Genomic DNA, 12310 nt, shown 5'->3' with positions numbered 1-12310 from the left:
ACTTTTTTGGTTGGGAGGTGTGGGGGTAGAGAAGGAGCATGTTATGGGTTTGAAGAAGGAGAAGACCGCTTCTTCCACCTTCGCCTTTTTTGTGGACCAACATATTCCTCCTCTTCCTCCAACTGTGTCCCTGGAATAGAATATAAAATGGAGAGAAATCCTCCCTGGCTGAGCTGAGGCTCCTTTATCTGCAATAATGGGCACCACTCAACTGTTGCTGTCTTTGGAATACTAGAAAACCTTCCTCCTCATCCTCTTTCTCTTTTTCCTCCTAAAATTCTAGCTCCAGGCTCGGCCAGCATTTGTTCCAGCATGCAGACAATAGGGATGGGTTAAAATGGCACAGATATTCTAGGTTTCTAGCCACACCTCAGTGATGGGTGAACTACCTCTGTTATGGTTATCTGCCTCTCCTGCTGGTGGTGCTGAATACCTGGTAACAATGAACTTGCAATGGCCACCAGCAGATGGTAGTATTTGGCCTGCTACCTGCTGTGCTCTCTGGCCCTGATCCTGGTTCCTGTCCTAAGACCTGTTGATCCTGACCTGACCTGAGCTCGTGTACCTTTTGGTTCTTAGGTTCTAAGTTTGTTAGTTGTTTTTGACTGGGTTTGTTATTTTCTGGATTGTCACAAATTTGTTCACATTATTTGTTCTTATTGGCACCATTCTTATTATAAACTTGATTTCACCCATCAGTTATTGCCCTTCAGTGATCACTTGCCACACTGCTAGTGCAGTTTGTAAAAACCCCTTAGTTGACTACAGTTTTGGCAAACATTTGTTAATGTTTGCAAACCCATTTTGCTGCAAACCCACACAGATAAATACTGCTCACTGCATAAATAGTAACTATAGGGAGCAGAGTTTCTTGTTAGTAGCGGCAGCATTTTTTTTGGCTGGTAGTTGTTAGGGACACTCTTTAGAAGTTTTCAGGTATACCTATAAGCCCCTCCTACATGAAAGCAATATACTCAAATAACTCAATAACTTTGAACTGCCTAGAAAACCATTTGGTCGAAATAATGACAACCAAACATTTATGTGTATTGCAGAATGAACTTGAGCACCTCAATCATTTTCCTAATGTGTTTAAATAAGTTTCTTTTTTAATATGACCTGTGTGAGGGGTTTCGCTCAGGATCGCCTTTGCTGAGGTCAAAGGACACTTGTCTGGTTCATCCCACTCATATCACTCACCAAGGTATAAGTGTTAAGCTGGCTTGCAGCCAGGTTTATTGAAGGTTGCAAATAAAAGAACAGCAAAAAGAAAACCTAGCCTCTCCGGCACTTACTATACATCAGACTTTCCTGTCTATCAGCTGGAGGGCTTCTCCCTGTCAGCTCCAAACAAAGCTCGCAGCAACCTTCTAGTCACTCTTTGAGCTCACTCACACCAACTGACTTGAGCTCAATCACCCAGACCGACTTTCTGAGTCTCTCAGCAGAGCTCCTCACAGACCGACTGTCTGTGTCCCCAAACCGAGCTCTTTCTCTCTCACACAGTCCACCTGGCTGTGTCTCTCTAAGCCAGGCTGAGCCTGCACAGACCTCTGTCTGTGTCTCTCCAAATTAGGCTCCTGACTGAGCTCCTGGCTCTGGGTTATAACCCAACCCTCAGTGTTTCTTCATTATTATCTCACAGGTCAGAGTCTTCCACCTGCTACCTCACACAGGAGAGGAATCTTGGGCAAATATACCTCACATAAAAGAGGAATCCTGGGCAAATATATCTCCCTTCCACCTCCAATCCTGCCTTGGTGTCACACCTGACAATTTGGATGTATACAGTCATACCTGGAGGGAGATATTATTCTGTATAGTGATATAGATTTCCAGTTATTGATTGACATGAGATGTATAGCTAAATATGGAATGTGTTTCTGATCACTACCTTCCCTAGGTGGTAAAAGTTGATATAATGATGTTAACCGCAGAAAGAAAAAGAATATAAAAATATTGCATATGAATATTTACCTGTAATATTTGAAAATCACAGAGTCTTGTCTTTTTGTTAGAAAATCAGAAAAACCTGACAACAGGTGCACGCATGTGATAGATCTGTTTGGATAGTTTGCTTTCAGTAATTTGTCTGTTTATGATCACCTGCATGCAACTGTATGGGCTCTAAACTGCATGGGAACATACCACAATTGTTTTGTATGTTATATTGTTTAATAAAAATCAGCACTGTATTCATAGGGCCATGAAGTTGCAATGCAATTACAGCTTCCTCATGCTGGTGAACCACTGCCTTGAGGGAGATGCTACATATAGCCTCACAGAGAATGAATAAGGGCAGCAACGAGTGTTACTAGTGCTGCTCACTGCTGCCAGCTGTCAAATGCCCAGGTGCTGAATTTTACTCTGCAGGACAAGTAACCAAGTGCCTGCCACTGAAAGCCACAGGGGATTTCTCAATCTCAAGGCAGGTCTTTATCTGCTATAAACATTGTGTTTTTAGAAAGTTTTATGGGCTTGTGTTTAAATCTTGGTGCCTTGAAATTCTGGTAAAAAATTTCTTTAAATTCTCCAGGCAATCAAAGGGAGATGGCACCATAAAACTTTAGTTGGTTTAGGAATGCTTTCATTTGGTACAGTAGACAACGTTACATGTTTAGTCATTGAACATACATTGTTAATATCAATATTAAAATGGAATTTATAATTAACATTGGAACAAGTTCTAACTGCTATATATAGGTATTTTTTTACAGATTTTATTTTACTCATTCTTCAAAACATACCCCATGGTAGCCCATATCCTCATCCTTACAGAGCAGCATGGGATGAAGGGTATAACTAGTATAATATCAGTATATGTAAATGTTCTTAAGTTTACAGAACCACAGGTGGTTATTTATTACCTACATTAACTTAGGTACATGTATTGCTTTATAAAAATGCCAGGTGCACAATAAATTAATATATTTTTAGGTGGATGGCATGCACAGCAGAGCATGGAAATTCCTCTGTTTATTACAAAACAATGCAGAATAGTGGACAATTGAATGCAATACCAGGTCTCACCAGTAGGTCATGCTGCAGTTGGAACCAGTACTTGCCGATCCCAGTAATACACTACAAAGGGGCCCTGTATAGTAAGTATATTTACACTTTTTCTTTAACAGTACGTAGATCACGATGATATATTTCAGGTGCAATCAGTAATTTGTGACCATTTTGAAGTTCTCATTCAAAAGTATTGCTGGTGAATTTTTCTTTTTTTAGTGTCTGTGCAGCAGCTTTCACTTGTATGTTTGAACCCAAATATGTTTCTTAAAAATCCCTAGCTAAAACACAAAATCCATGTTAACAGTAACAAAACAGCATTAGCTTGATATTCTTGTAATTCAGTTTTAGGTTTTATCTGCCACAAAATGTCTGACCTGAAAACCGCAGATGCTACTTTTATTTCAGCTTTAATTTTCATAGTTATTATGATTTAGCCGTGTGCCATAATCTAATAAAATACTTTACTCTCTCAGATAAAATACACATACTGTGGGATTGCAGCAGTCTCTGTGCAGTTCTGCAACATGCATTTTTCATAAGTGTCCTCTTTTAAAGCGAAGGTCTACTAACCTATGCAAATGATGCAATCCTGAGATTATCACAGAAAAGTAAACTGGTGACTGAGAAACATAATTCAGTTTTAGAATGTTTAAAATTTACATTAAACAACATTTTATAGCAGAAAAGGCTGGATTGTATAAGAAATAATCCCCATGATGTGAAAAAATACAATATTCTACACTCACTGCAATATGTTACCATGCACTTTGCAACAAGTGATTATGATTGCATTTTGAAATTTCACAATTAGACCCCAATGTATAGCATTGACCTCCATTTGGTATAAAATTATACATAATGCCAGTTTTATTATACACATTTAATGTCACATTATTTCAAGGCCATTCTGAATGAGATGTAATGGAATTGCAAAATGATAACATTGTATTTTTACATTGTGGAGTGCAATTAGTGGTTATTAAGGAATAATGCTGCACCCAAGGCCAGCCAGCACAAAATAGTTTTAGCTGCACAATAAAGAAAAGTAATTCTGAGGTCTTTGAAATGGCACTTGTCTTAAAGAAATGATTTCAATCTATTGCCAAACTCATTTAAATGTACTCATAGAAGAAATATAACAGAATAAGCCAACTTCTAAAGTTTAATTCAATTAGATTGAACATTCAGTTACAAAAAAAGGCTTTTTTATGCTCATTTCAGCCTCCATCAGCTGTTCAGGTCTCATTGTGCACTTTTGAAAAAAGACACTTAATCCTGTAACAGTACACTGACTTTCAGTTGTTCTCAGACTTAACAGCAGACACACAAGCTGCCCAATAGTTTGTGTAACTCTTACCTTTCTGACATGACTTCATGTGGTCAGTCCCCCGTCTGTGTGTCTGTAAATGTAGCATTCATTTGTGAAGGGTCTTTATGTTCACCTTTGCAGATCCGCTGGCATTGTGCGGTTTCTGTGGAATGTTTAGGATGGCACCATGGATCCAGTTTCTCCAGGAACACCATCTGTTACCTGGTAACACACCGTCACTTCCGCTGCCCAGGTTTGCATATGACTCCTTACTGAAGAACTCATCTTTGTGATATGATACCATCAATTGGATACTTGACTTTTGATTAAACTAGAAGACTTAAAGGCAAAACATTACAAGACAAGATAAAAAAGATCTCCTAAATGTATGCTAAAATTGACTTACCTTAGAATAAAAGAAAAAAACATCCTATAGCTATTGCCCTTGATTCCTTCAAATGGTAACCCAGAATTTCTGAATCCTGCATACCTCTTCTAAACAATATAAAGTTCATTTTGCTGCTTCCCCCACTTTTAGGATTGTAAGCTCCTCTGTGCAAGGTCCCCTCCTCCTCCTGTGTCACTGTCTGTATTTGTCTGTCATTTGCAACCCCTATTTAATGTCAAGCGCTGAGTAATATGTTGGTGATATATAAATACTGTTTATTAATAATTATAATAATAATATTAATGTTATTGCCAGGCCCCCGCCTTGCTCTTAAAATAAGGCTAAACAAAATATTTTCCGGCATCATGATTTTTCTACTAAGTTTGTCCATCATTATTCCCTGCTTTTGGAAAAAATTCTAAAGCAATAGCACAGATTACTCAAAATTGAGAAATTTTTAAGTAGTAAAAGTATGCGTGGGAGAATATAAAAATAAAATGCACTGCTAACTGGCATGGTTTATAGACCAATATATATACCAATATATATACCAATATAGATCGGCAATATATAAATGTAAAATATCTGTGTACTTTAAGGTTTTTTACATGTCTGGCTTCGCTTGTAGCTCTAATTGGCAATTTACAAATCTGTCTTTTTCAGTTTTTCCCCGTCTAACCATGTTTTTATGGTCTATATACTCTCAATGAACACATTTAGTGAACCTGTGTAGAATGGTTTGCTATTGATGTTGGTAATGACAATACTTGTGGCATATGTCATCCATCTTTTGCCCATTTACCATGTACTGAGGCTGCTACCACTTTCCATGTTTTGTTCTCTGCCCCTTCCTAACACCACTGCATGTGGTAGAGCAACTAATGTACAAGGAGAACAGCTCTGTGCTATGTGTTAAAGTTGGCTGATAGGAGAAAGCAAGGGACGTTGATGAGTTCTGGTAGTCAGTAATGGGTGAAGTGGTGACCAATGATGAAATATTATTACAGAGTTAAGTGGTGGATGGAGGGTGCAGAAGTAAATGGTGAATGAGGGGTACAAAGGTTCTGAGATGAGTGGTGGACAAGATGTGCAGAGATAAGTTGAGGACAAGTGCTGCTTGTTACGAATATGTAAATAGTTTAATATCTATATTATAGACAATGGTGCAGTTTAATGCATACCCCAAGCCTGTTATTTCAAGGATTTGTTTATATTCAATATTGCCTTCAAGGCTGCATAAAAAGGCTCTCTCATGTATATTGTGTACTGTAATTTTTTTTCTTTAATTGACATTGGGACATATCCCCCATGGCAAAGTTAAACCTTCCATGCCTTTTGTTTGAAAATAGTAGTCCTATTTGCCCTACAAATTACAAGAACTAAAATAGGATTCAACCCCCACAGACTTCAATAGGGTTTGCTGCAAAGTTCAGAATCCAAATTCTAAATAAGACTCAGGCTGAAGCATGAATCAATCATCTCTACTCCTTTTGTTACTGTGCTATGTTTCTAAATATATTTCCCACTTGGCTGCCTCTTGTACAATAGTTCCATCTTAACTTTTTCATCTTTGTACCTATGTCATTTCTGCAGACTTTATCTGCTGGCACTGACCTCTGGTATGACTTGCTAGTAGTCTTCCTGCCAATTTACTCAACCCCAGCTTTTGCTTGCCCCTTGGTACTGTCTACCACATCTGTGTACGATCATGGCCTGTCAGGATGTTTGTTCATTCCCCCTATCTGAGAATGGTCACATCTTTTAGACGAAATAGTCATTCCTAAGGGCGCAAGTCCAGAACACACACACACACACGTACGTACACATGTTGTATGGTCCCTAGTTATAGAATAAATACTTTCAGTTCCAAATACAATACCATCAGTATTACTTACTGCAAATCAGTACTGGAAGGATATAATGATATATTATTATTATTATTATTAAACAGGATTTATATAGCACCAACATATTACGCAGTGCTGTACATTAAATAGGGATTGCAAATGACAGACTAATACAGACAGTGATACAGGAGGAGAGGACCCTGCCCTGAAGAGCTTACAATCTAGTAGGTGGGGGAATTTCACACACAATATAGAAGTAAATCTGGTAAAGTAATCTGTCTGAAAACCTCTTTGGTTGCGTGTTTCTTGGCAAAGAGATAAACTGGGGTGGGGTTTTTCCAGATTTCTCATTATGTCTCCAATTTTCTAGCATATTCTGGACTGAAGTCTAAAAATGGCTTATCTGCTTTTGTGGGGGCTAGGACAACAACCAGGTCTAACAAATATTTTTTGGCGACATCTTGAAAAAAGTAACAGTAAGTCTATAAAATAGCTAATGACTTGATCCCAGAAATTTGTATAACAGCACTATTAGTCCACAACAAATGAAGTTTCTTTCCAAATGTTCAACAGGCAGAAGTAAAGTTGGCGATTACTTTAGTCTTTGAAACTCATAATGTACTAGCCAAAAGGAGTTCGTCTGCTGTGTAAATAGAAACCACATGTTCACTGGTCATATAGTAAATATAATAGGTCCCTTCACATGCTAACTTTTGTCCTTTTATGACAAACTTATTCAATAATCCATCAAATAAGCCAGTCAAGCACACAATTTGCAGCAGATCTGCATATGTATACAAACTTTTAGAGACATATCCCATTCCAATCTCCCTTATCTAGAGTACCATGCATTTGCATTTTAGGGCATACAATTTAGGCGAATATATATTTAGAAATGTTGTTTGGTTGGTTTGATTTGAACAACAGGGACGTATGGTGAAGTGTAGTGTTGGTAGAATATCTCACTATTCGATTCGACAGCTATTCGATCGAATAGTGAGAAATTCTCCGGGTGATCAAATGCCGAATTCGAACACAATTGAAGTCAATGGTGTGAGAATTCAGGGTTTTTTAGGGTCTTGCAGCGCTGTACTATGTGTGCTCGAATAGAGTTTCTCAATCCAAGAACACAGGTCACTACACAAGTCCCCATTCATCACCTATAGTTCTTGGATAGAGAGTCTCTATCTAAGAACACATAGTAGTAGCACAGCACGGCAACAGTGATCGCTGATGCAGCGCTGTACTGTTCTTTAATAGAGTTTCTCCATCCAAGAACACAGGGCACTACAGGTGATAATGGGGGACAAGTCCCCATTCATCACCTATAGTGCCTGGAGAACCAGCAATGACAGGAGGAATCCCACGGCTGCACAGCCGGGGAAATCATAATGTCATTGTGGGAAAACCTGTAAAAAAAAAAAAAAAAAAGTTAGTTAAAAAACACAAAAATTCAATAAATTACTTTAAAATTAATTATTTTTTTTTTAAACTCATTTTTTACATATTTTTTCCCCGAATTTTTACTGTCGAATAGCGTGTTTTTCGAGTCGGGACTATCCGAATTCGAACAGCCATATTCGGGTCGAATATAAGGACAACCCGAATTCGAACACCAACACTAGTGTAGTGTAACGTAACTAAGTATCTATTAAACTGGCTACCATAGCTATTAGCAACCTACAAATATTTGGGCCATTGTGAACTCGGAAGATTGGATGTTAGCAACCAAATATTATGATTGTATGATATAATGCTAGGATAGCACTACAAGGTGCTAGTATCTGTATTAAATCATTTGTGAAAAATAATAACGTTTTAGGTAAACAATTTTTAAGATGTAAATGTACATATGGATAGAAGAGCAGGGTCATTAATTACCTACAGCCAGTGAATTATAGATAAAAGATGAATATATTATTGAATGTCACATGGTGTTTGTAATAGATCACAAAACAATAAAGAACACTGGCCGGTAATTTATGTCCTTAGAATGACATTCAATGTTTGCTGAAGCCCTGAGGCCCCATGTTCACCAATAAGAAAACATTTGAATCACTTTATTTTGGTAACTGTTTAAAAGTCAGGCTGTCATAAAGAAAATTGTCAGATAGTTGAACAAACACGTACAAACACCCCATACCCTATGTATTTATTTACTGTACACTCTTCGCAGGAAAGCCTGCAGGATATGTAGCTAGTTGACACACAACACATTCCCTTAAGACATGCCAATGGTTTTAAGTCAGAGAAGAACAGACCTTTTTAGTAGAAAATAGAAAGCAATGAAAAGGAATCCATGTCTAAACATCTGGTCTACAACTACTTTTGGCAATATGGCTCCTGGAAAAAGTATAATTACCATTCACAACCAAGAAAACACATACAAAGGGTAAGTCTTATATTTACAATGTGTTGCTACAGATATCAGTACAATAGGTACTTATAAGTATGCCTAAATCACAGGACCCATTATGCACAGCTCTGAGGAAATAGTATACAGGTTTAGCAATCATAAAATACCAGGATGTCATTCCAGTGTTCATCTTATGTCGTATGATCAATGTTCATGTTGATTGTTAAAGCATACATGTTCTGTTATTAGAAGAAAAGTATTTCTAAAATGTATTATTACAATTGTTATTAAAAATTAGGATATGTAGACTAGTCATCTGAAGTAATCATTCAGATACTTCTGATAACATGGGGTTGATATACTAAAGGAGTACCTTTCTGTAAATCATCCACTTGATCACCTACAAATAATGACAACTCATACATATACTATGTTTTCATCATATGATAAAAACATCATATTCAAATATTTGTATAAAAAGTTGTGTTTTAAATGTTTTTCATTTAGATATGTGATTTTATGAATGTTAAAGGGTTGTAGAAGTATTCTCTAAATCTCAGGAATAGGCGCATCGTTCATATGTATCAAAATATAGGTGATCAATTTTCTGTTTTCTTAGTCATTTATTTAGCATTGCTGAATACAGTTATCATACCACAAAGTAGTTAAATGTCTTGTTTGCGTGCAAAATATATTAATTTAATAATACACCTAAAACTTCCTTATTTGTGGTTTATAAAACATTTAGCTTATTTGATCTTTACATACCAAACACTGTAACTTTACTAAATGTTAGCTATGAATGCATTGGCTTCTCACATAGATAAGCATCATGAGACATTGCATATAAAACTCAATAGGAAAGGTCAGTAACAACTAAAAATCCAGGTAAAGCACTGTATATGAAAAGTGTCTATCCATGTATACCCTATGAAACCTACAATCCCTTACATTAAATCACTGGTGCAGTGCAAGTAGGACAATATCTAAACTCTTCTGTTCTTTCACATGGGAGTATGCATTTTTAGGTAGGCAGCGTCTAACAAGGGAGGGTATGTCTGTACAGATAAATAAGGTTTGTATACCTTTGTATCTCCTGGGGAGGGTTGGCAGGATGGACTAAAAGTACCTGATGCATTACTCATGATCTATTTGGAGTGTAATAATAGGCAAGCCATGGAGTAGATTGGTGCAGACCATTGGGTGTGCACAGAGAGCAGATTGATCCAGTAATCAAGCTGTGCTGATAAATGGAAAAGTACACAATAAGAACATTGATGATAGGGAGGGGAATAGAGAGATAACAGTAATAGTCAAAGGATTTTTAAACAATTGTCCCAAATATGTGTTATTTACCCTCCATTCCTGTCATGTACACAACTTTAAGTGTATATTATCGAAATATGCCTATCCATCAAATACTTCTAAACGCTTGGATTTCTAGTTTTTGTGAAATTACAGATTTCATCCTGGTATGGCAGCCCATAGAAAGGCATATGTAAAACTGTATTTTTCAACCTGTGTAAAGAAACACATGGTCTTTTTATACGTGACTGATAATAAACCAGGCCATGAAATTGTTAAAATAATGTGGAATGGTGTCCCAAAGCTGCCATCTTGCTGAGGCGTTTTTTGGCTTTATTCAGGTTCCTGTGTGTGGTAATTTCAGACATCCCCAGGTCAAGCATTGAATGGACATACGTTGAATCTTTGTACAATTAATATTGTGCCCTCACACATTGCCCAGTTATCCTGTGGCCCACATTTCCTTTTCAACAATGCCAGTGATCATCACCATGTCCTCACTGATTGGGTGATCATCAATACCTTTTTGATTTAAGAAAAAGCCATAATATTGTGATTACCTTATCTGTGTCTGTGTGTAGTGCAGTATTATATTATTACCCTTTGTATTAATGGGGTATATGTGATATCTGTGTCTGTGTGTAGTGCAGTATTATATTATTACCCTTTGTATTAATGGGGTATATGTGACATCTGTTATCTGTTATATGATTTTTAATTGTTTCATTTTAATTGTTCTAAATAAGTGCCAAAAGTTTTGAGACTTTCTCCTGGTCTGAATACAGTGGAAGTGGCAGTTAGTCTTTCTAAATAACAATGTGTTTTATTGGGTACTGAAATGGAAAAATAGTAACTTTAAATTTGACAGGTGACCCTGCCATGTACATCAAGTTGGAAAATCCTATTATCTTTAAAAGTTAACTGTTTTAGGACAGCATTTTGTTGGAGATTGTCTGCTGAAGTTGCTGGCGGTCATCTGCCAGGGTCTGGTAAGGTCCCCTGGTCCCTCACTACACTTAGTGTCACCCCTCACGTTCCTTGCCAACCTATACATCATTAAAGGACACAATGGTGAATAGGGTTATTTGGGGGAGCCCCTAAGCACAGCAGAGGACCAGAAAATGTACTGAAGGTAAAGATTTTTCAGGCAGAACTCAAACGCAACACAATGAACAAAGTTGCATTTTGTATTTATAGTTCACAAGTATACTATATGTAAAGCACTAAGTCTAACCCTTTGACAAGTACTTTCTTAAAACAACTTTTTTAAAATAAAATTAAAATGAGCCTGTAGCAAATTCAGTCAATTAGCTTGATTTATTAAAGCTCTCCAAGGCTAGAGAAGATACACTTTCATCAGTGAAGCTTGGTGATTCAGCAAAGCTGGAATGGATTTTTCAGTCACCTTCTGTTTGTTAACCTCCCCAGCGGTAACCCCATGTTATTTGGGTTAAAAAAAGATGCTGAAAGCGGTAACCCCCAAGTCACACTCAGGGTAGCTAAAACAATAGAAAACGATATTAAATAGAGCCTTACCTGGTCCGCTGGCGTCCTTCTTCGCGATCCTCGACCTCTCGCTCCCTCTGACTGGCAATCTTCGCATCAGATGAGTCACCGATGTTCCTAGTGACGTCAGTACGTGCGGCCGTTGCATCGGGGGCGCGGCAGGAATTTCAAATCTTTTTGTATTGCATTGAAGCAAAATATCTGTATTGAATGCAATACTGTGGATTTATATGTCTAAAAGCAGTACATTGTTTTTTTATAAAAAAATATTTAACAGTATAATTTAGTAGTTTGAGTATAATATTTATTCATTTTTTTAACCCCCCTGGCGGTATTCCCGAGTGTGACTCGGGGTGGGAAAAATTGCAAAAAGCGGTAATCCTGAGTCACACTCGGGGTACCTTTGGAGGACCCCCTTACCTTATCCCCGCGCTCCAGCGGCGATCTCAGGATCCCGCTGTGATGGCGGGGCGCTTCTCCGTCGGGGGACGTGGCCAGGCGGGAAATTTAAAAGCAGATTACGGAGTAATCTGCTTTTAAATACCGCCCGGGTCCCCACCACCCCGATGCACGCATCTGCAGTT

The 12310-nt window shown here is 37.7% G+C and overlaps 1 protein-coding gene across 1 annotated transcript in view; it reads left to right on the top strand.

The window, feature by feature from the left end:
* Positions 1-8895: 8895 nt before the first annotated feature.
* LOC140328456 (transient receptor potential cation channel subfamily V member 5-like) overlaps positions 8896-12310 on the top strand; it is a 25268-nt gene continuing 21853 nt past the window's right edge. The window contains exon 1 of the mRNA XM_072408058.1: positions 8896-8951. Coding sequence (XP_072264159.1) covers positions 8896-8951 — 56 coding nt within the window. The remainder of the gene's footprint in view (positions 8952-12310) is intronic.

The sequence above is a fragment of the Pyxicephalus adspersus genome, chromosome 4, assembly GCF_032062135.1.
Source record: "Pyxicephalus adspersus chromosome 4, UCB_Pads_2.0, whole genome shotgun sequence".
NCBI lineage: Eukaryota > Metazoa > Chordata > Amphibia > Anura > Pyxicephalidae > Pyxicephalus > Pyxicephalus adspersus.
Note: the sequence above shows the minus strand (reverse complement) of the source record. Positions and strands in the feature narration are given on the sequence as shown.